At 37.3% G+C, this 24,291-nt stretch overlaps 1 protein-coding gene and 1 long non-coding RNA gene across 2 annotated transcripts in view; one reads left to right on the top strand and one right to left on the bottom strand.

Annotated features, from left to right (window-relative positions):
- LOC129135757 (uncharacterized) overlaps positions 1–24,291 on the top strand; it is a 228,936-nt gene that overhangs the window by 35,546 nt on the left and 169,099 nt on the right. The window lies entirely within an intron of this gene.
- LOC107976413 (large ribosomal subunit protein eL21-like) lies at positions 1,925–3,787 on the bottom strand. The gene has a single exon (XM_054656948.2). It carries the CDS (start codon positions 3,762–3,764, stop codon positions 3,282–3,284), a length of 483 nt encoding a protein of 160 aa, XP_054512923.1. The 5' UTR covers positions 3,765–3,787; the 3' UTR covers positions 1,925–3,281.

The raw sequence follows: 24,291 nt of genomic DNA, 5'->3' as shown, positions 1-24,291 counted from the left end.
TACAAGCTGATGAAAGGGAGTTTTGGGGAAGGAGATATTTTTAGGTTAATGGATAGATTTTATATTGTGATTGTGGTAATCAAGTAAATATGTATACATTTGTCAAAACTCAGCAAATTGAATACCTAATATGTTATTGAATGTGAATCATACCTCAATAACAAATGCTGCAATGAGAAAGGCACTCAGATAGGTGTGATCGGGTGGAGTTCATAACTGTGAAGTAAGAAAATAATTTTATGTCACTATTTACACCATTATTCTTCCAAGAACCCTGACAGAATCTGGAATAATATTTATGTTGGAGCTAGAATTATATTAAAAAGTGCCAAGAATGAGAGTCCAGCATAATTATAAACAGAATAGTAATAAATACTTGAATAAGTGACATTTCTTTAGGATAGGATATTTATTATTTAAAACCATTTTGACTGGATAATTTAATGTAGGTAAATCATTAGTCTTTTAACAGCATTGGAAACACAATTTGTCAGTTTGTTTCATAAGTAGATGAATTTAAGATGTACAGTTTAGTGGACAGAGTTTTCTCATTAGGGCTTTAAATTGGAAAGCTGAAACTTTTAGCTTTAAAAATAATTTAGAAAATTATTGAAAAAATCCTAGCAAGATGGGCCGGGTGCGGTGCCTCACGCTTGTAATCCCAGCTCTTTTGGAGGCCGAGGCGGGCGGATCACAAAGTCAAGAGATCGAGACCATCCTGGCCAACAAGGTGAAACCCTGTCTCTACTAAAAATACAAAAATTATTCGGGTGTTGTGGCACATACGTGTAATCCCAGCTGCTCGGGAGGCTGAGGCAGGAGAATTGCTTGAACCAGGAGGCGGAGGTTGCAGTGAGCCGAGATTACGCCACTGCACTCCAGCTTGGAGACAGCAAGACTCTGTCTAAAAAAAAAAAAAAAAAAAAAAAAAAAAAAAATCCTTGTAACACAAGAGGAATTGAAGAAATTAAATCCCGAGGTTTATCTGTGGGATAGAGTAAAAAAGAAAGTGAAAATCACTCTAGAATTTAATGAATATGACTTTATCAATAGATTAAAAAAAAAAGGTAAAGGAAAGAGGAAATTTTAAAGGTGATATTAAAACTTTTTAAATGGTCATAACTCATTGTTTAGGTTATTGCCTACATTTTAAAATGGTTGAAGCACTTAAAACAATCTTATATATTAGAAATTTTAAAAGTTTGAAACATTCGTTATGTAAAAAATTTTTATATGTTTGAAAAAGTCTGATTTATGGAAATTCTATGTATTATTTATCAGCTCTATTCTTGTACCTATTTAGAAAAAGTATTTTTAGGGTGTTAATAAATTTACTCAGTAGATACAAAACTAATAGTAGTGATAGAATAATGATCATGAAAGAACTATTAATAATTGCTCCATGCTCCTAAATTTTTGGGGGAAAATATAAAAATAAAACAGCGAGATATATATCTAACAATTATAAGAGTAGTATATTTTTGTTGTTTTTTTTCCATTGTATCTGGAACTGTTCAAGGTCATCAACATACATTAACTTCTTCAGGCTGTGGGGCTGGCCTGTGACTGACTATCATTGCAAATATAAAGCTGAGGCACAGAACAGTTAGGTGGTACACTCACATGATATAACTATTTCATTAGACCAAATAATGTCGTAGTAAAGGTTGAGATAAATGGCCTAGGAAATATAGCTTATTAATTTAAAAATGTATTTAAATACTACTAAATTAGCCTTATGCACCAACAATGTTGATAAGAAATATTAATCAAATAAGATAAAGTCTCTTTACACTAAAATGTTAAAGAAGTCATGATAATTTTAATACACACATGCTAAAGGAAAGGTAATTAGAAGATAAATTAAAGTTTAATGGCCATGTTAGTCCTTTTTCTCACATGTACTGTGGAACTCACTGAGAGCGGGTAGCTCTTCCCAGAGGCACCATGAAGGTGAAGGCATAGCATCTTGACCTCCTCCCCAGAGGAAACCACTGACCTTTCTGGGATATGGAAATAGAAAGGTCCAAGGGTGGTACTGTAAGTTAAATTCAAGTGGTGAGGCCTCCTTTCTCTGATTGAATACAACATAAACAATTAAAATATCTTTATCAGCAACAACTTAAACTAGTTAAATACTTGAAAATTTCTCGTGCAAAGACCACCCCTACAAAACTCAGTCTGCTGAAAATAGATTACTGGACACACTCAGATAAGTGACAAAAACCATACTATTTCTTTAGATAGCCAATAATAAACAATAACTGCATTAGCTTAAATCCTTTCAAAGTTTTCAATATTCAACACATTAAAAACCAAATTAAAATTAAAGAGTAAAGAAAAAGTTTGAAGCAGGAAAATTACTAATGAAGGCTTTTAAAACACATTTTAAATAAGAATTGATCTTCATCTTTTATCTTCCTTGGTAGGTGACTTTACATTTTTATTAGCACTAAATGGAGTCTTTCCAAAACCTTCCACACAAGATATAAAACATTTTTTAAGATTTAAATGTCTAAAATTTAAACAAAAATAATAATGAAAAATAAAATTTAATTTTACTTTTTATTATTCTTTAAGTTCTGGGGTACATGTGCAGAATGTGCAGGTTTGTTACCTAGGTATACATGTGCCATGGTGGTTGGCTGTACCCATCAACCCATCATCTACATTAGGTATTTCTCCTAAAGCTATCCCTCCCCTAGCCCCCCATTCCCTGATAGGTCACCTGTGTGTGCTGTTTCCCTCCCTGTGTCCATATGTTCTCATTGTTCAACTCCCACTTATGAGTGAGAACATGCAGTGTTTGGTTTTCTGTTCTTGCATTAGTTTGCTGAGAATGATGGTTTCCAGCATCATCCCTGTCCCTGCAAAGGACATGAACTCATCTTTTTTTATGGCTGCATAGCAGTCCATGGTGTTTATGTGCCACATTTTCTTTATCCAGTCTATCATTGATGGGCATTTGGGTTGGTTCCAAGTCTTTGCTATTGTGAATAGTGCCACAATAAACATACGTGCACATGTGTCTTTATAGTAGAATGATTTATAATCCTTTGAGTATATACCCAGTAATGAGATTGCTGGGTCAAGTGGTATTTCTGGTTCTAGATCCTCGAGGAATCACCACACTGTCTTCCACAATGGTTGAACTAATTTACACTCCCACCAACAGTGTAAAAGCGTTCCTATTTCTCCACATCCTCTCCAGCATCTGTTGTTTCATGACTTTTTTTTTTTTGTAGCCCAGAGGTCCTTTATTATTTTTTTTTTAACACCTATTATGCCATGAATTCATAGGGAATAGGTTCCAGCAGCTCAGGCTCCTTCCCATTGGTTCTCACAAAGTGTGCTTCTCTGGGTGGAGCAGGCTGGCGCTTTAGTTGAACCCAGGTACCTTTCTCTTTGGCTTCTTTCTTTTTCTGATCATTTTCCTTCACACGTTTCAGGAAGCTATCTCGGCTCTTAGAGTGCTTAATGTGCTCAATACGCACATTAATTTTCTTGGCAAGAATCTTGCCCTTAACTTGTTTGTTTACAACAATGCCAACAGCATGCTGGGTAACATTGTAGACTCTTCCAGTTTTGCCATGGTAACACTTGTGGGGCATTCCTTTTTGAGCAGTACCCATTCCCTTGATGTCTACAATATCACCTTTCTTATAGATTCGCATATATGTGGCCAAAGGAACAACTCCATGTTTTCTAAAAGGCCTATAGAACATATATCGGGTGCCTCTCCTCTTTCCCTTTGTGTTCGTCATTTTGGCGAATTACTGAAAGATGGCGGTTCCGGCCGAAAGGCGTTTCCTGACTTTTTAATGATCGCCATTCTAACTGGCATGAGATTGTATCTCATTCTGGTTTTGATTTGCATTTCTCTAATGACCAGTGATGACGAACTTTTTCTAGTATGTCTGTTGGCTGCATAAATGTCTTCTTTTGAGAAATGTCTGTTCATATCCTTTGCCCACTTTTTGATAGGATTGTTTTTTTCTTGTTAATCTGTTTAAGTTCTTCATAGATTCTGGATGTGATCCCTTTGTCAGTGGGATAGATTGCAAAAATTTTCTCCCATTCTGTAGGTTGCCTGTTCACTCTGATGATAGTTTCTTTTGCTGTGCAGAAGCTCTTTAGTTTAATCACATTCCATTTGTCAATTTTGGCTTTTGTTGCCATTGCTTTTGGTGTTTTAGTCATGAAGTCTTTGCCCATGCCTATGTCCTGAATGGTATTGCCTAGGTTTTCTTCTAGGGTTTTTATGGTTTTAGGTCTTATGTTTAAGTCTTTAATCCACCGTGAGTTAATTTTTGTATAATGTATAAGAAAGGGATCCAGTTTCAGCTTCCTGCTTATGGCTGGCCAGTTTTCCCAATACCATTTATTAAATAGGGAATCCTTTCCCGCATTGCTTTTTTTGTCAGGTTTGTCAAAGATCAGATGGTTGTATATGTGTGGCATTATTTCTGAGGCCTTTGTTCTGTTTCATTGGTCTATCTATTTTGGTACCCATACCATGCTGTTTTGGTTACTGTAGCCTTGTAGCATAGTTTGAAGTCACGTAGCATGATGCCTCCAGCTTTGTTCTTTTTGCTTAGGATTGTCTTGGCTATGCAGGCTCCTTTTTGGTTCCACATAAAATGTAAAGTAGTTTTTTTCCAATTCTGTGAAGAAAGTCAATGGTAGCATGATGGGGACAGCATTGAATCTATTAATTACTTTGGGCAGTGTGGCCATTTTGATGATATTGATTCTTCGTATGTATGAGCATGAATGTTTTTCCATTTGTTTGTGTCCTCTCTTATTTCCTTGAGAAGTGGTTTGTAGCTCTATCCCTTCACATCCCTTGTAAGTTGGATTCCTAGGTATCTTATCCTCTTTGTAACAATTGTGAATGGGAGTTCACTCATGATTTGGCTCTCTGTTTGTCTGTTACTGGTGTATAGGAATGCTTGTGATTTTTGCACATTGATTTTGTATCCTGAGACTTTGCTGAAGTTGCTTATCAGCTTAAGGAGATTTTGGGCTGAGACAATGGGGTTTTTTAAATATCCACTTATGTCTTCTACAAACAGGGACAATTTTACTTCCTCTTTTCCTACTTGAATACCCTTTATTTCTTTCTCTTGCCTGATTGCCCTGGCCAGAATTTCCAACACTATGTTGTTTAGGAATGGTGAGAGAGGGCATCCTTGTCTTGTGCCAGTTTTCAAAGGGAATGCTTCCAGTTTTTGCCCATTCAGTATGATATTGGCTGTGGGTTTGTCATAAATAGGTCTTATTATTTTGAGATAGGTTCCATCAATGCCAGGTTTATTGAGAGTTTTTAGCATGAAGGGCTGTGGTATTTTGTTGAAGGCCTTTTCTGCATCTATTGAGATAATCATGTGGTTTTTGTCACTGGTTCTGTTTATGTGATGGATTACATTTATTGATTTGCATATGTTGAACCAGCCTTGCATCCCAGCAATGAAGCCAACTTGATCATGGTGGATAAGTTTTTCATGTGCTGCTGGATTCAGTTTGCTGGTATTTTACTGAGGATTTTTGCATGGATGTTCATCAGGGATATTGGCCGGAAATTTATTTTTTTCTTTTGTCTCTGCCAGGTTTTGGTATCAGGATGATGCTGGCCTCATAAAATGAGTTAGGGAGTATTTGCTCTTTTTCTATTGATTGGAATAGTTTCAGAAGGAATGGTACCAGCTCCTCTTTGTACCTCTGGTAGAATTCGGCTGTGAATCCATCTGGTCCTGGACTTTTTTCTTTTATGGGTAGGCTATTAATTGCTGCCTCAATTTCAGAACTTGTTATTGGTCTATTCAGGTATTGGACTTCTTCCTTATTTAGTCTTGGAAGGGTGTATGTGTCCAGGAATTTGTCCATTTCTTCTAGATTTTCTAGTTCATTTGCATAGTGGTGTTTATAGTATTCTGTGATGGTAGTTTCTATTTCTGTGGGATTGATGGTGATATCCCTTTTATCACCTTTTATTGCATCTATTTGATTCTTCTCTCTTTTCTTCTTTATTAGTCTGGCTAGTGGCCTATTTTGTTGATCTTTTCAAAAAACCAGCTCCTGGATTCATTGATTTTTTGAATGGATTTTTGTGTCTCTATCTCCTTCAGTTCTGCTCTGATCTTAGTTATTTCTTGCCTACTGCTAGCCTTTGAATTTGTTTACTCTTGCTTCTCTAGTTCTTTTAATTTTGATGTTAGGGTGACAATTTTAGATCTCTCTTGCTTCCTCTTGTGGACATTTAGTGCTATAAATTTCCCTCTACACACTGCTTTAAATGTGTTCCAGAGATTCTGGTATGTTGTGTCTTTGTTCTCATTGGTTTCAAAGAACATCTTTATTTCTGCCTTCATTTTGTCATTTACCCAGTAGTCATTCAGGAGCAGGCTGTTCAGTTTCCATGTAGTTGTGTGGTTTTGAGTGAGTTTCTTAATTCTGAGTTCTGATTTGATTGCACTATTGTCTGAAAGACAGTTTATTATGATTTCCGTTCTTTTGCATTTGTTGAGGAATGTTTTACTTCCAATTATATGGTCAGTTTTACATGTAAAAATCTGTAACAAGCTCTAGGAGGTTGCCTAGTGGTCTTACAGATTATCTTCCCTGTTATGCTCACATGACCTATTTTATGTCCCATGGAAATAGAGACTATGTCTTATGAGAAATTCAATTTCTTTTGTACTGGGGTAAATATAATTGATATCAATGTTGTCTACCAATTATATGCTTATTTTTATACTAACCGAGTCTGTCAGCAAAGCAGATTCAATTACATCAATACGAAGAATTGAAATGATTTTATTCGTGAATGTGGATTGCCTGTTTTAACAGCCAGCGACTGACAGATTCACTTCACAGGTGAGATACATAAACTGATCAGTAAAATTCAAAGGACAGCAAGCCTAGCATTCCTAATTTACTTTTAAGGAGTAGTAAACAGATTTTGAGATCAAATTGGCTAACATTCATCATGACATATTCTCAAAAGAAGTCTAAATCTTTACCATAAACTCTTATGGCTGTGAAGTCTATGCCAAACAGAGAACTAGAAGTGGCCCTGATTAAATTATTTCAGCAAAGCTTCTATGGATGGGTACATGATCTTATCCAACTTGTAGATAACCAGTGAATAAATAGCATCATAGTATTAGGATCTTCTAAATTGTTTACAAAGGTCTGGTCTAACTTCTTTGATCTTCTTATTTTTCTATCTTCTAATTAAATTCTGGCCTTGAAAAATTGTATTGAAACCCTGTGGGATTAAACAATATCAGATGGTAGCAACAGTTCGCAAGGCATCATGTGCCAGTAACGAGGAAGGTAGACACCTGTGTCCCACTGGACAGTAGTTCCTTACTCAGTGGAATTCATCTCTTATTTATTATCAAATACATATAATAGCATCATCAGTAAAACATATGCACAAAGAGCGTTCCTACTGTACCCTGAACCCTGGCATTCAAGGCTGCATCATAAAAATCACCTTGTAAAGATGTGGATCTCATCTCTCTTGGAAAAGCAAGTATTTGAAAATTACTCTGTAACTTGTGCTCCTGGTAGTCAATAAGTATATTTTGAGACTAAAGTAGTGAGAGGTGACAGCTTGCTGGCAGTCCTCACAGCCCTCGCTCGCTCTCGGCTCCTCCTCTGCCTGGGCTCCCACTTTGGCGGCACTTGAGGAGCCCTTCAGCCCACCGCTGCACTGTGGAAGCCCTTTTCTGGGCTGGCCAAGGCCGGAACCAGCTCCTTCAGCTTGCAGGGAGGTGTGGAGGGAGAGGCGTGAGCGGGAACCCGGGCTGTGTGTGGCTCTTGCGGGCCAGCTGGAGTTCTGGGTGGGCATGGGCTTGGCGGGCCCTGCACTGGAAGCAGCCGGCCCGCCCTGCTGGCCCGGGGAATGAGGGCCTTAGCACCCGGGTCTACGGGGCAGGGCTCAGCACCTGCAGCCCGCCATGCCTGAGCCTCCCACCCCCTCCATGGGCTCCTGTGCGGCCGGAGCCTCCCTGATGAGCGCCGCCCGCTGCTCCACGGCGCCCAGTCCCATCAACCACCCAAGGGCTGAGGAGTGCGGGCGCAGGGTGTGGAACTGGCAGGCAGCTCCACCTGCAGCCCCCGTGCGGGATCCACTGGGTGAAGCCAGCTGGGCTCCTGAGTCTGGTGGGGACGTGGGGAACTTTTACCTCTAGGTCAGGGATTGTAAATACACCAATTGGCACTCTATCTAGCTCCAGGTTTGTAAACATACCAATCAGCACCCTGTGTCTAGCTCAGGGTTTGTGAATGCACCAATCAACACTTATTATCTAGCTACTCTGGTGGGGCCTTGGAGAACCTTTATGTCTAGCTCACGGATTGTAAATACAACAATTGGCACTCTGTATCTAGCTCAAGGTTTGTAAACACACCAATCAGCACCCTGTGTCTAGCTCAGGGTTTGTGAATGCACCAGTTGACACTCTGTATCTAGCTAATCTGGGGGGACATGGAGAACCTTTGTGTCTAGCTCAGGGATTGTAAACACACCAATCAGCGCACTGTCAAATCCCGGCTCTACCAATCAGCAGGATGTGGGTGGGGCCAGATAAGAGAATAAAAGCAGGCTGCCCCAGCCAGCAGTGGCAACCCGCTTGGGTCCTCTTTCACACTGTGGAAGCTTTGTTCTTTCGCTCTTTGCAATAAATCTTGCTACTGCTCACTCTTTGGGTCCACACTGCCTTTATGAGCTGTAACACTCACTGTGAAGGTCTGCAGCTTCACTCCTGAAACCAGCGAGACCACGAGGCCACCAGGAGGAACGAGCAACTCCAGAGGCGCCGCCTTAAGAGCTGTAACACTCACGGTGAAGGTCTGAAGCTTCATTCCTGAGCCAGCGAGACCACGACCCCACCAGAAGGAAGAAACTCTGAACACATCTGAACATTAGAAGGAACAAACTCCGGACACGCTGCCTTTAGGCACTGTAACACTCACCGCGAGGGTTCGCGGCTTCATTCTTAAAGTCAGTGAGACCAAGAACCCACTAATTCCAGACACAGTAGTTCTTGAGGTTTATACTTCCAACTGAGTAAGGAATTGATCACGAAAGCCTGAAAAACTGTGCCATGATACAATTCAAATATCTACTATGTGGAATAGAATGAAAGAGAGTTGAAGAAATCTTATTTTTGACACTTTAATTACCATAATTATATTTGTCTTTTGCTGGCTTAATAGTTTTTGGTTCCTTGATTGATTAATTCCATCTGCCCTAAAAACTCCCTCTGAGACCTCAGATAAGAGATGTAGTCCTAAATGAAGGGAGCCTTAGTTTCTAGATAGCTCTTGTGAGATGCCTCCTGTTCAGAATAAGTATGATATTCATCACATTTACAGAACTGATACTGTCTGGAGCATTTTTTTGCTCACTGTTTATTAAAAACTGTATTGTACTTTATGATTTCCCTTTTAAGAGAATTCTCCACAAATGTCAAGATAAGTCTCTTAAAGCAAGCAGCTATGAGGCTACGCTCTTTTTTGGAAAATTACTTATCACTCGAACTTGTTGGATTTAATCCCACAATGATCCACCAGAGGAAAAATAATGGTGGAAACAAAGTTAGACACATAATTCAAAGTAAATCAGAGAGGCTTTAGGAGCTTACATGTTTTTCTTAACACTGCTTAAAGTGTAAGGTCCGTGAGAATGTAATCATTTTTTACCTTGATCTGAACCATTTCTACCTTAGTAAACTAATCCAGTTACTGGATTTATGCTCATACTATACAGATCAGAGCTTGACTTATATTACTATTTCTGTCAGTCTATCCTTCTGGAACAAAAATCATCTTAATATTTACCTAAATATATTGCCTTGTACTACATTTCAGCCATATAAATAGCACAGTATGATGATGAATGGACAGGAAGTTAATTGTGGTACGGATGCTCAATAGTTTGTGCAAAGTCATAGTGAAAAATTGCAGATTTCAATTCCATTATTATTATATCTTGGATTACTCAATTGCAAGTCTCTACACCTTTAATTTTTTTTAAAAGGCCCTTTAAATTTTCTAGTTCTAATTTTTTTACTCATTCATTTACTATTTATTAAGCACCTACTGGAACCACACTGTTCTAAGGTGCTGAGATTTGACGTTGAGCAAAGCAGACCACCTCTCCATCATCTGGAAGATTATACTTTTGGCAGAGGAGTGGTAGGGGTAGGAAAGAAGACAGCAGACAGTTTGGGAGCTGGTGATGAATGCAATAAAGAAAATAAAGGGCAAGAGGGGATAAAGAGTGATGGAATATTATTTTATACAGGGAAGTCAGAGATGAGAAGAAAAGATAACACCTCTTTTGCTAACAAGATTTACAAAGAGTCTAACAACAGATATTTCTAAGTGCCATTAATGAAACTATCAATAGCCTTTCAATGACAGCAAAAGCAGTTTTACTCTTTTAAAAACAATTTTCTTTTTCTTTTTCCCCAAATATAAAATGTTCTTATTCACTTGTGCAGATTAAAACTCACAATATTTTTATTGTGACAATGCCAGATTAAAGTATGTGTGTATAGAATATTTTTTCATTGTAAATTGAATAAAGGAAGAAAAACTATGATGTTATTTCAACTGATTTCTAATCACCTACAGATATGACACAATTTATCACAAAATTTAGGATTTTGTCATCATAATCTGTAATTCAGGCTGTCTGTCAATGTTTAAAATCCCAAACCTTGACGTGGGCACTGATATCTGTGAATGTTTCCATAAACTTTCAACCCATACAGATGCCTCTGTTTGTAGACTGCATCTCTTCCCACATTTTTTTTTTTTTACTTATTAAATGGTGTACATTTTTAGACTCTGCTTAAAGTGCAGGACATTTTCTGGCCATTCTAAATAAACATCTACTAATCTGAATGTACTTTACCTGTTATGAGGGAAACTGTAAAAGTGGTAACTTCCTCTTCAGATGTGTTTTAGACTATACTCATTTTAATTGGTAGTAAATACTAATGTGTCTAGATTTTGCATTGTGAGAGTATGTAAAATATTTCAATATAATCATTTTGGAGGAAAAAAATCTGCCTAACTGAGACATTCCCCAGCACCATCCTGGAGTGTGGTAGCCCCACTGGGCAGCTAGAGCCACATGAGCAGCAGCATTTATAGTAATCAGTAGTCTAGCTCTCAGGGACTCCTAATCCTAAGGGAAGGAGGAATGTACCACATCAAGGGAACACCCTGTGGGACAAAAGAGTTTGGACAGGAGGCCTTGAGTCCCAGATCTTTCTGCTGGTGGGAAGTTGCTTTTAGCAGAGGCATAGGTGCAGTGCTGGGTTCAGTGGGAAAATCTACAGCTCTTCCTCAATTATCAGGCAGTCCTGAAGGGTCTTGGAGAAGGAGACTTCTTTTCCCTCTCATCCACCACTGCAGACACAGCTGGGGCTTTTTTCATGGGAAGTTGGCATGGGTGCATCTATAGATAGCCTTTCTGTAACATTTAAGGGTGACTTCATTCCCACTGGAGTGCCCTTCAGGTTCGGGTGTGCATGAGGGGTAGAGTCACAAATCCCTTCTACTTGGAACATCAACATTCCTGCAGATAATAGAGGTGCCTATCTGCTCTGAATAGCTGGAATACTGATTCAGGAGTGTGACTAAGAAGTGGATCACTTTCCTGCTTGTTGGGCAAGGGAGCTGAGGTGGCTCCCACACTTTCCCATGATAATACCTCAGTGCATTCACTGAGAATTCTCCAAGCCCCTTCTGTCAAGGCTGGGACCTCTGCCCACCATTGGTATTGCATTTTCCCTCCTGCTTTAGCCATAACTTGTTTCTACCCACAGGCACCTCCCCTAATGGCCTAAAGCTTGAACTATTCAACTCAGTAAATAAAATACTGGGGAAAAGTAAATATAAAAAAGTGCACACCACAGGGAAACGAGATAAACTTTAAGAGACTTCTGTCACTCCAACTTCATAGAAGATAGTGAACTTGCTCACACGTTGAGCACATTGCTATTACAGCCAGCATGTGAGAAAGCCATCATACAAATACTCTCTGTAACCGAAGAACTCATACAGAGTCTTCACCTCAGAAAGCACCAAGCACAAAATTAGGCTACAATAAACTATAAACATTAAAGTCACATCATTAAGGGGTTAAAAATTGAAATTAAACTAACACAGTCAAATAAAAAATAAATTCAAGACTAATTAGAATAAATAGTCTACCCAAATGAGAAGAAACCAGAAAAAGAATTCTGGCAAAATGACAAAACAGGGTTCTATAACACACCCAAAAGATCACACTGTCTCTCCAGCAATGAATCCAAACCAAGATGAAATCATTGAAATACAAAATATTCAAAAGGTTGATTATTTAGCTACTCAAGGAGATACAAGAGAAAGGTGAAAACCAACATAAAGAAATTAAAAAATAATTCAGGATATGAATGAAAACTTTTCTAAAAAGATAGATATTTTCAAGAAAAAACAATCAGAACTTCTAGAAATGAAGGACACATTTAGGCAATTATGGAATGCAGTGCAAAGTTTTAACAATAGACTAGAGCAGATGGAAGAAAGACTTTCAGGGCTCAAAGACAAGGGTTTTGAATTAACACAGTCAGACAAAAATAAAGAAAAAGGAATCAAAAGAAATGAACAAAGTCTCCAAGAGATATAGCATTATGTAAAATGGCCAAACTTAAAAATAATTGGTTTCCTGAGGGAGAAGAAAAGGCAAAAAAATTGAAAAAGTTATTTGAGAGAATAATTGAGGACAATTTCCCTGGCCTTGCTAGAGATTTTGATATACAAATACAAGAAGCTCAAAGAACTCTTTGGAGATTCATTACAAAAAGGATATCACCAAGGTATCTTGTCACCAGGCTATCTAAAGTTAATATGAAGGAAAGAACTATAAGAGCAGTGAGACAAAAGTATCAGGTAACCTGTGAAGGAAATAAAGGAAAATCTATCAGACTAACAGCAGATTTCTCAGCAGAAACCTTGCAGGCCAGAAGAGATTGGGATCCTATCTTTAGACTATTTAAACAGAATAAATGCCAGTCAAATGCCTAGCAAAACTAAGTTTCATAAATGAAAGAGAAATTATTTCCAGACAAACAAGTGCTGAGGGAATTTGTCACTACTAGACCAGCCCTGCAAGAAATGCTTAAAAGGACTTCTGAATCTTGAAATAAAAAGTTGATATAAACAAGAATAGAACCTCTGTAAAGCATAAAACTCTCAGGGCCTATAAAATAATAACACAATAAATAAAATAACAATCAGTATGATAACTGGAACAGTACTTCATCTCTCAATATTAACATTGAATGTAAATACCCTAAATGGTTAAAAGATACACGTTGTCAGAATGAATTAAAACATTACAAACCAATTATCTGCTGTCTTCAAGAGACTCACCTAACACATAAGGATTCATATAAACTCAAGGTAAAGGAGTGGAAAGAGGTATTCCATGCAAATGGAAACCACAACAAGCAGGAGTAGCTATTTTGTATCAGATAAAACAGATTTTAATGCAATAATAATGACAAAGTCATTATTGAATGATAAAAGGATACATCCAACGAGAAGATATTACAATCCTAAAACTATATGCACTTAACTCTGGATCTCTCAGATTCATAAAACAATTACTTCTAGACCTAAGAAATGAGATAGCCACACAGTAATAGTGGAGGACTTCAACACTCCACTTACAGCACTAGACAGATAATTGAGACAATCAACAAAGAAACAATGGACTTAAACTACACTGTAGAACAAATGAACCTAACAGATATTTACAGAGCATTCTACCCAAGAGCTGCAGAATATACATTACTTTCATCAACATATAGAACATTCTCCAAGATAGACCATATGATAGGCCACAAAACAAGTCTCAATAAATTTTTAAAATAAAAATCATATCGAGTATCTTCTTAGACTACAGTGAAATAAAACTAAAAATCAACTCCGAAAGGAACCCTCAAAACTGAAAAAAGACAAGGATGCCCGCTTTCACCATTTATATTCAACATAGTCCTGAAAGACCTAGCCAGAGCAATCAGGCAAGAGAAAGAAATAAAGAGCATTCAAATTGGAAAACAGGAAGTCAAACTATCACTGTTCACCAATAATATGATCATACATCTGGAAAACCCAAAAGACCCCTCCAAAAGACTCCTAGATTTGATAAACAAAATTCAGTAAATCTCAGGTTACAAAATCAATGTACACAAATAAGTAGCACTGTTACACACTAACAACCAACCTGAAAAATCAATAACTCAAATCCTTTTACAATCGCTGCAAAAAATTAAAATATCTAAGAATATTCTTAGCTAAGGAGGTGAAAGATCTCTGTAAGGAGAACTATGAAACACTAGTGAAAGAAATCATAGATGACAAAAACAAATAGAAACACATTCCATGTTCATGGAGTGGAAGAATCAATAGCATGAAAATGACCGTATTGCTCAAAGCAATATACAGATTCTATGTAATTCCTACCAAAATACCAACATAACTTTTTACATAATTAGAAAAAATAATACTAAGATTCACATGGAAGCAAAAAGGAGCCCAAATAGCCAAGGAAATCCTAAGCAAAAAGAACAAATCTAGAGGCATCACATTACTTGACTTTATTTTTTAATTAATTAATTATTTTTTTCTTTGAGACGGAGTCTCTCTTTCACCCAGGCTGGAGTGCAGTGGTGCGATTTTGGCTCACTGCAACCTCTGCCTCCTGAGTTTGAGCGATTCTCCTGTGTCTGCCTCCTGAGTAGCTGGGACTACAGGCGCTTGCCACCATGCCTGGCTAATTTTTGTATTTTTAGTAGAGATGGGGTTTTGCCATGTTGGTCAGGCTGGTCTGGAACTTCTGACCTCAAATAACTCACCCACCTTGGCCTTCCAAAGTGCTGGGATTACAGGCATGAGCCACCACACCTGGCCACATTACCTGACTTTAAATTAAACTATAAGGCTATAGTTACCAAAACAGCATGGTACTGATATAAATGCAGACAAATAGACCAAGGGAACAGAATAGAAAATCCAAAAATAAAGCCAAATACTAACAACCAACTGATTTTTGACAAAGCATATGAAAACACAAATTGGAAAAAGAATACCCTATTTAATAAATGGCGCTGGGAAAACTGGAGAGCCACTTGCGGAAGAATGAAACTGAATTACTGTCTCTCACCTTATACAAAAATCGATTCAAGATGGATCAAAAACGTAAATCTTAGTTCTGAAACCACAAAAATTCTAGAAGAAAACCTAGGAGAAACTCTTCTGGCAATTGGCCTAGGCAGAGAGTTTATAACCAAGATCCCAAAAGCAAATGCAACAAAGCCAAAAATAAATAAATGGTGCCTAATTAAACTAAAAAGCTTCTGTACAGCAAGAGTAATAATTATTAGAGTAAACAAACAATCCATAAAATGGGAGAATATATTTGTAAACTGTGCATCCAACGAAAGACTAATATCCAGAATCTATAAGAAACTCAAACCAGCAATAAAAAAAAACAACAAATAATTCCATCATAATGTGGGAAAATGACATGAATAGACATTTCTCAAAAGAAGAAGTAGAAATGGCCAAAAAACAGAAAAAATGTTAAACATCACTAATCATCAGGGAAATGCAATTTTAAACCACAATGACATACCACCTTTCCCCAGCCAGAATGGCATTAAAAAGTCAAAAAGCAATAGATGGTGGCACGGTTGTGGTGAAAAGGGAATGTTTATATATTGCTGATGGGAATGTAAATTAGTACAATCACTGTGGAAAGCAGTAGGGAGATTTCTTAAAGAACTGAATGTAGATCTATCATTTGATCCAGCAATTTCAATACTGAGATACACCCAAAGGATTAGAAGTCATTGCATCAAAAAGACACCTGCACGTGATATGTTATTGCAGTACAATTCACAATTCCAAAGATATGGAACCAGCCTAAGTGCCTATTGACTAATGAGTGGATAAATTAATTGTGGTATATATACATCATGGAATACTACACAGCCATAAAAAAGAAGAAAATTCTTTTGCAACAACATGGATAAAACTAGAGGTCATTATGTTAAGTGAAATAGGCCAGGCACAAAAAGACAAACATTGCATATTCTCACTTTTTGGTGGAACTTTTTGTGGTTCTTGGTTTCGTGGTTCTTTTTTATATTTATTTCTTTAGTAAATTCATTAATATCCCAAATTGTTTTTCTGAATTTTTGTGTTGTTTTCCCAAATGCTTTTTATTTCCCTGAGCATCTTTAGTATCAAAGTTTCAATCTTTATCCAGGGTTTCTTTTTGATTGGGATCTGTTGCTGGAGGATCATTGTGTTCCTTTGGAGATGTCATATTTTCTTGCTTTTTCATGTTTCCTGTGTTCTTACTTTGATAACTGCACATTTGGCATAACAGTCACTTCGTTCAGTTTTTTGAATTTGCTGTCATAGGGGAAAAGTTTTTCCTGAAGATGCATCTATTATGCTGGTTAGATAGGACACTTTGGCTTTGATATTGGGTACAGTAGTGTAGTCTCTGTATTACTTTTTTGGCTATAAAGAGCATCAGTGGTGTCTGTGACTTAACTGGTGGCTTGGGGTGCAGTTGTTAGAGGAGGCAGTGGTGAGGTTTTTCTTGGAACTAGGTCACCAGGTTGGCCAGCCTTTGGGCCTCAGTGGTGGCAGCATTGAGCTCAGTGTACCTGTTCTTGGGTCACATGGCAGCATATGCTGGCCCTGGTATTAGTAGGTCCATGTCATCCAATTTCTGAGCTTCCAAGTGGCTTGCGCAGGTGCCTGGAATGACATTAGTGGGCTGGGCTTGAGCCCCTGGACAGTGGGCATAATGTGAGTGATGGCAGTAGCAGTGGTGAGAAAGCCTCCTGAAACCCAAGTGGTCCATGCTGGTGTTGGTGGTGACTACAATGGGTTGGGCTGGACTATCCCCAGGTGCACACATGGTGCACATGGGTGAATACCAGCTGCAATGGTAGTAGCAGGTTTAGTGGGTCTGATCTTAGACTCCAGGGGGAATGCTCAGGTGTCACAGGTAAATATCCCTAGGCCTGTGGATGGTGTACTTGGCTACTATTGGAAGCGTAGAACCAGGCCAGACTGCGCCCTCAGGTCCCCTGGTGGTGTATATAGAGGCTGGCCTTGGTATGCAGAAGCAGGGTGAGCCCTAGGTCCCTGGTGGAATGCTCAGGTGGAGATGGCAGTGACTGTGCTGTGGCCCTGCTCCTATGAAGGGCAGAGTTGCTTTTCCTGGGATCAGCTGTAGGCAGGAAGCTGGAGGGGCGGGTGAGGGAGATGGGCTTCACTTGTGCAGTCTGCACTGGTTGTGTAGAGTGGAATTTGTCCTCCGCATGCATAAAAATGCATGGCTGCCCTTCTGCAATAGTGGGTGTTAGTGTGTGGGATGGCTGTCCATGGCTCCTGTCTCAGCCCTGGTTGCAGGGCAGGACACAGAATGGTGGGGGCTGGGCTCCTGTCCCACCACTGGGGCATTGTGCTGTTACTACTTAGGACTCAAGGATTTTGGGGACCCAGTGTCAGCTTCTTCTCTGCAGCAATGCCTTAGTGTGTTTTCAAGGGGGCTGTCTATGTTAGTCTCAGGGCCCATGAAGGTTGAGGGGCTACCCCGTGGCTAGAATTATGAGCCCATGGTAGGAATGTCGATGGCTGGGGGCCTCTCAGTTATTTTTAAGTGTTAGGGAGTCTCCTATCCTGCATTTGTTTGTCTGTTTCTTTATTTATGTATTTATTTTGTAGCTCTTTTGGATATGAGTTTGACATATTGGGCATTATGTAGATTGTATGCTAATCCTACTTCTTTTAGGTTTTTAATTCTATAGCACTCTTTGTCTGAAATAATCATTTGGCATATAGAGTGACTGTGATGTAAATTTACATTTTTAATCATAGACAAATGGCCAAATAGCATAGGCTTTTGCTGAGTCACTTCTCTGAATATAATGCTGAGGATATTAAAGAAATGTTGGTGAATTTGACATATCCTGCAAGCTAACATGAGAATTGAATGGAGATAAATTTGTAGAAGCCAAAGGTAGCTGCTAAGAGTGTGAAGAGGGAATGAAGAGAGCTGGATTCCTAGGAAAAGCAAAAGGCTAGTGGGGAAGAGTTTGCTCTTGTTCTTTCGCTTGTGTCCACATTGCAAGCCTTGTGACAGTTGCCAGTTTTGTAGGTAAACCTTGGCAACTTAGTACCTGGCAGAGGGGCCAAGAGGAAGTGTTCCCTCCTTCTCTCTACCCATTATAAAGATTACATTTTTAAAATCCAGAAGAGCAACTATTGGAAGAGAACAAACAAAGAATTGGAGATCAAGGGCAGTTACCTGAGAGAATATTACCTAGTAGAAGAGGGTAGAAATGGGGTGAGGCTTGCCTGTAGTTAACACCAGAAACTGCCCTGAGGCTTACTTTTCTCTCCTTAAAATTATATGACATTACACAAAATTAATGGATCTCAGAGAGTAAGATTTTTAAATATGCATAATAAATGCCCTCAATGACTAAAAAAGATAACAGAAAAACAAAGCAGGACCAGGAAGTCATTAAAATAATCAACTTGAGCTATTGCATACAAAAGTTGTAAATAAGTCAGCAGAGGAGTTCATTAACAGTATAGTTCAACAAAAAAGTGAATTCAGGAGTTAAAAGATCAGACTGAGGAACTCTTGAAAGAGGGCATTAGGAGGAGGTCACCAAGTAAAAAAATGCAAAATAAAAGTTAAAAAAAGTGGAGATTTGAAATACAAGTGTCAACAAACCAAACAAGTAGGAAAAAGAAAAATACAGAAAGGAGAAATATTAGATGAAGTCATTATTTTAAGCTTTCCCAAGCTCATGGAATATATAAACAATGAGAGAATTAAAAAAAATTTAGTCCAAATACATCAAAACATTCATATCTAAATTCAATGTCTTATAAACTTCAAAGCCAAAAATTATCATGAAGATCCCATGAAAGAAAAAAATAATGAGGGAACAAGCTGTACATTGACTTAGATTTTTCAGCAGCATCACTGTCATAAGAACAGTGTGAGGGGAACAGAATGGAAGAAGAAAACAAAGTAAGATTTGAAAGAATTTGGATAAAAAATTCAAACTTGCAATTTTACATATATTTCTGGAATATTATTCAAATGCAAGCCTGAAATAAAGACACTCATTTATTTTTTTTTAAAATTAGATGTTTTATCACACAAAATTCTTCTTTGGAATACTCATTAAAGAAATACTCAAAAAGAGCCATAAATCCAGGAGGACATTACTAGCTAATTGAAGGAAGAGTGAGTTAATAACTAAGCAAAAGCAAATTTCTGCTAAGGATTTGCCATCTCTCTACCTCTGATTCACTCTCCAACCACATAAATGGTAATGATCCAGAATTAAAACTCATGAGTGATATCAATACGTGTGTGTGGGAGGTGGCAGCAGGAGGTGAAGAGGATAGTAGAGGACCAGAGGGAGGTGGGAGTTTGTTGGGATTCTTGTGGTCTCATAGACAATATGGATAGTAATAAGCTTAAAAATTTGGCAAAGATAAATAACCATAAATATGGGTATTTTGTAATTGGCATACAGTAGTTTTACATATTTAGCAGTACATAGTGATGTTTTGATACAAATAATGTATGATGCACAGATTAGGGTAATTAGCATATCCATCATCTTGAACATGTATCATTTATTTGTGTTGGGAACACAATATCCTTCTCCTACCTATTTGAAACTATTTAATAAGTTATTTTTAACTATAGTCATCCTACAGTGCTATAGAACACTAGAAATTTTTCCTCCAATTTAGCTGTAACTTTGTATCCTTTAACAAATCTAACCCTATTCCTAGCCGCCTTACCCTTACCCTTCCCAAACCCTAGTATCTTCTGTTTTACTTTTTCTGTTCTACTTCTATGAGATCAACTTCTTTTATCCTCCACATATGAATGAGAACATGCTAAGTGAAATAATCCAGAAACCTAAACATCACAAATATGGGTCTTAAATAGTTACACATGTGACCACTAGAGAAATGAAAATTAGTTTGTATACTCCCAGTTAAACACTGTGGATTGATTAAATGTTTGCCTTCTAATCTTTTGCAAAATTATACTAAAATAATATTGAATGAATAGCAGTGGTATAAGTGCACAGCAACAAAGAGAATGGGAGAAAACACACTGCTAGATGAGCCATGTTAACATAATTTTGGAGGATGATAGTAATTGAGAAAGTGGTCGCTGACTTTAAGCTAGGAATGCTAAAACACGTGTGTGGCAAAGGGGGAAACTGACAAGAAGAATATTTGCTTGTCCTATCTACAATATCCAACAGTCTAGGCCCTGGTTACTTCTGTGTAGTGGGCGCTGGGAAAAAGTAGGGCTGAAAATAGAATGATATGTTGACAATTTTAGATTGCCTTTTCCATTTTGAATAGTCAAGTGACTACTATTATCCTACCCTGAAAATACAAGAAAGGTTTATACTATGGAGAAATTGAAAAGAAGTTTCTTCATTTAAAACGTCAGTCACAATAAAGGGCAATGATTGAGTCTCCTTATTGAAAGCAGACAAGTTAAGTACATGTCTACATTCATAGTATATAACAAGACTGTGGATCACTTCTCCTACTCATCATCTAGAAGCTGTCAACCAGACCTATGCATTTAGGCAACAGAGTGGAAGATTCCTCTATGGAGAAACTAAACAGTTTAATATTCAGGTAATGGAATTACTTATTTTTAATAGAAAAAGGCAAGACACATTGCTCTGCCATACTTTTCTAAAGCACTAACACTACCACTTCCAAGTTAGCAAAACCACATTCTTTCACTCAAGGTTTTCACACTTAAACGTGAATGAATAACCATATACCCATAGATCTTTCAAACAGCCTCTTATATCAAAGAAAGATAGCAAACAAAGCAAGCTAAAATTTTTTAAAACTTCCAGAGGTTATAACATTCTTAGAAATATAAGAGATGATATTGCATATATGAAGTACAAATAGAATGATATAAAAAGGAACATTCAGAAACAAGAAAGGATTCTTGGAATCAAAATTATGGGAGCAGAAAAAAAAGAGTAGAAAGAGTGTAGAAAAAAGCTGAAGAAATCCAAGAGATAGGTTTAAAAAGAAAAGGAGAAGAAAAAAAATAGGGAAGAGATAGGAATTTAGAGGATCAGTGTTGGCAGTTGTATTTCAGACAAATCTAGAAAAAATGAAGAGGAGAGAAAATACATAGAAGAAAATAATCCAACACTAAAGTCTCCTATTTCCAACAATTAATGAAATTAAATATTCGGCAAATATTCCTGTAATAAACCAATTAAAATACTAGATAATATGTGCATCATATCTTAATAAATTTGTTATAAAAATACTTTAAATGCTAATAAAATGTTTAAAAATATCTTTTTAAAATACATATCTAAGTGGAGAAAGTAAGCACACGCCTCAGAGGAGAAGAATAAGCCAGAAGCATCAGTTCAGTTTAGTAAGAGTGTGTTGAATCTGTAGCTGCCCTAAGGGCATCTGCCTTAAAAAACTGGAGTTTTAATGGTTGCAACAATGAAAACAACTAAAATCTAGTGTTTGTGCAAGAGAGAAAAACAGAATAATAACCCCACTGAAAGACCTCTGAAGGTCTGCAATCTCAGTGTCAAAGAAACTAAAAATAATCTATTCTGTAAAAAGAGATGTTTAGCAAATTTGCCACAGCTTTGTCACTTGTTTGTAGAATGAAAGTCACTCCTGAGAATTCATGAGTATAAGCTGCCCTCGTATGAAACTGGAGTTTAAATTCCCTCTACATAGGTGGTATCAAAAAACATCCAACCTAGGAAAGTAACTTAATGAGGTCGTAGGTTTCAAACACTTTGAACAAACGCAAATCTCCTCTGGAGAATTGGACCTTTATACCAAGGCTCATAGAATTATCTCAGATGAATCACTGCACAGGTGCTTACAACATTTTAGAAATAATCCCAAAATACTAAACTAAAATAGCAGCCTACCTTCCCTATGCTCAAAGGCAGTCACCTTCAAATCTTTAGTTGTTTCTTCTGACATTTACTTCCAAATTTATGAAAGTATAAATAAATAATATATTTATTCCATAGCTTTTTTGTAGATTAGGTTTTATTGTCTTTTTACAATGCAAGAGGAGTGTTTGTTTTCTTGTCTTCCTCCATATACCTAACCATTTGTTCACACACATTATAAACAAGCACACCACATTCTTGATCATAGTTAACAATACTGTATCATACACTTAAAATTTAAGATATTAATAAAGTAAAAACAAAAATAGAAAGTAACAAATAATAAATGCAAACAAAAACAAACACATATATATAGCCACAATTTCACACTATGGTACAAATAAAAATTTTAATTGTTTTTTGTTCTTTATTTTTCATCAGACCCTATGGTGACTTACTAATTCAACTTTAGTCTTGATTGATTATTGTGACTGTGTAGGCTATCTACTTTTGAGCTGCATGGATTATATTTGTAATCATAGCATAGCTTTTTTTTTAACCAATTGAAATAAATGTATACCTCATTTATTCATTAGCTTTTTTTCTATGAATCTATCATTAATTTACCCCCAGGAGTAGGCAAAATTTCCTTTAATGCTAAAGTACCTCAGGGCATATATCCACCTGTGTATTTGGGAGAGACCTGCCTTGCACCCTTGGTCTCCTTGTTTGGATTGATTGCTAACTCTGCTGCCCATTTATAGGCCTGGTCCTTACCTTTAGCAACATGCTGAGCACCTCCTTTTCTATTCTCCTGAGTAAGATCCCATGATCCTTGCGTCCCCTGTATTTCTGTTTTCATTGATTCATTCATTCGGTTTTTGGTTAATGAGTCCCCCAATATCATACTAAGAAAGTATGCATTAAGTTCAGTTTTTAGTAATGCTGGCATATCTGAGAATGTCTTTATTCTAGTCAATCAAAGGGGAAATGGAAATGACTAATATGCATATAACATTTCAGGTTCATCAGTAATGCAGAGAACCACATGTTAGGGACAAATATGAGAAATGTTGTTGCCTAGGAACAGGGGTATCTTATGATAGTGGATAGTTTGGGGAATGCTTAGGTCATATGCATCATCAATCTATCTGGGTCCATTGGTACTGCAGACCTAATGTGTGTTGGTGCTATTTACTACTGATAATACTTTTTACATACTTTTATTTGAGTATTGTCAAGTGCAGAGTGCTATACTGCCTATTGAGGTGTAATTTCCTATGTATTAAGTAAAAAGTGACACTTCCATTTTACCATCACTCCTAGGGTGAGGGAAGCTGGACTCTTCATATTACTAAAAAGCAATGTAACTGTTTTTATAAAGAATAATTTTAATGAAAAATACAGATAAATAGCTCAACTTGAACTCATTATTGCAAATAAGGTTCAGGGTGGTATGCCAATTAAAACAACATATTTAAAGCATTTAATGTATTAAAACATTCATTTATAGAAAATGTATATTTTCTATGTGTAAGCATAAATATGCAAGAGGAAATATTCCTAGATTCAAAGATTTAACAAATGTGAAATAATAAAAGACTTTTTCACAAATAGTTATAGAAGGAAAAAGGTGATGAGGACCATAATAAAGAGGCATATTGGTATTTGATAATTGGGTTATTACTTCTGGCTGAAAGTTTTCATGGTTTGAACCTTGGTGAATGAGTAAAATGTTGAGAACCGCAGATTAAGGTTTGTATATTTGAGGTTTGTATATATGAAGTACAGACATTCACTTCAGAATACAAAGAGTTTGCAAAGATTCACAGTGTTTCCAAATTATGGAGAATATTTTGACAGCTTGAAATAGCTCACACCAGTTAGAATAGTGATCATTAAAAAGTCAGGAAACAACAGGTGCTGGAGAGGATGTGGAGAAATAGGAACACTTTTACACTGTTGGTGGGACCATAAACAGGTTCAACCATTGTGGAAGTCAGTGTGGCGATTCCTCAGGGATCTAGAACTAGAAATACCATTTGACCCAGCCATCCCATTACTGGGTATATACCCAAAGGATTATAAATCATGCTGCTATAAAGACACATGCACACGTATGTTTATTGCGGCACTATTCACAATAGCAAAGACTTGGAACCAACCCAAATGTCCATCAATGATAGACTGGATTAAGAAAATGTGGCACATATACACCATGGAATACTATGCAGCC

The sequence above is a fragment of the Pan troglodytes genome, chromosome 7 (genome assembly GCF_028858775.2).
Source record: "Pan troglodytes isolate AG18354 chromosome 7, NHGRI_mPanTro3-v2.0_pri, whole genome shotgun sequence".
Taxonomy (NCBI): Eukaryota; Metazoa; Chordata; class Mammalia; order Primates; family Hominidae; genus Pan; species Pan troglodytes.
Note: the sequence above shows the minus strand (reverse complement) of the source record. Positions and strands in the feature narration are given on the sequence as shown.

Bases quoted from the DNA above. Each gene is read 5' to 3' on its own strand.
- LOC107976413 (XM_054656948.2), bottom strand. From the start codon at position 3,764: ATGACGAACACAAAGGGAAAGAGGAGAGGCACCCGATATATGTTCTAT.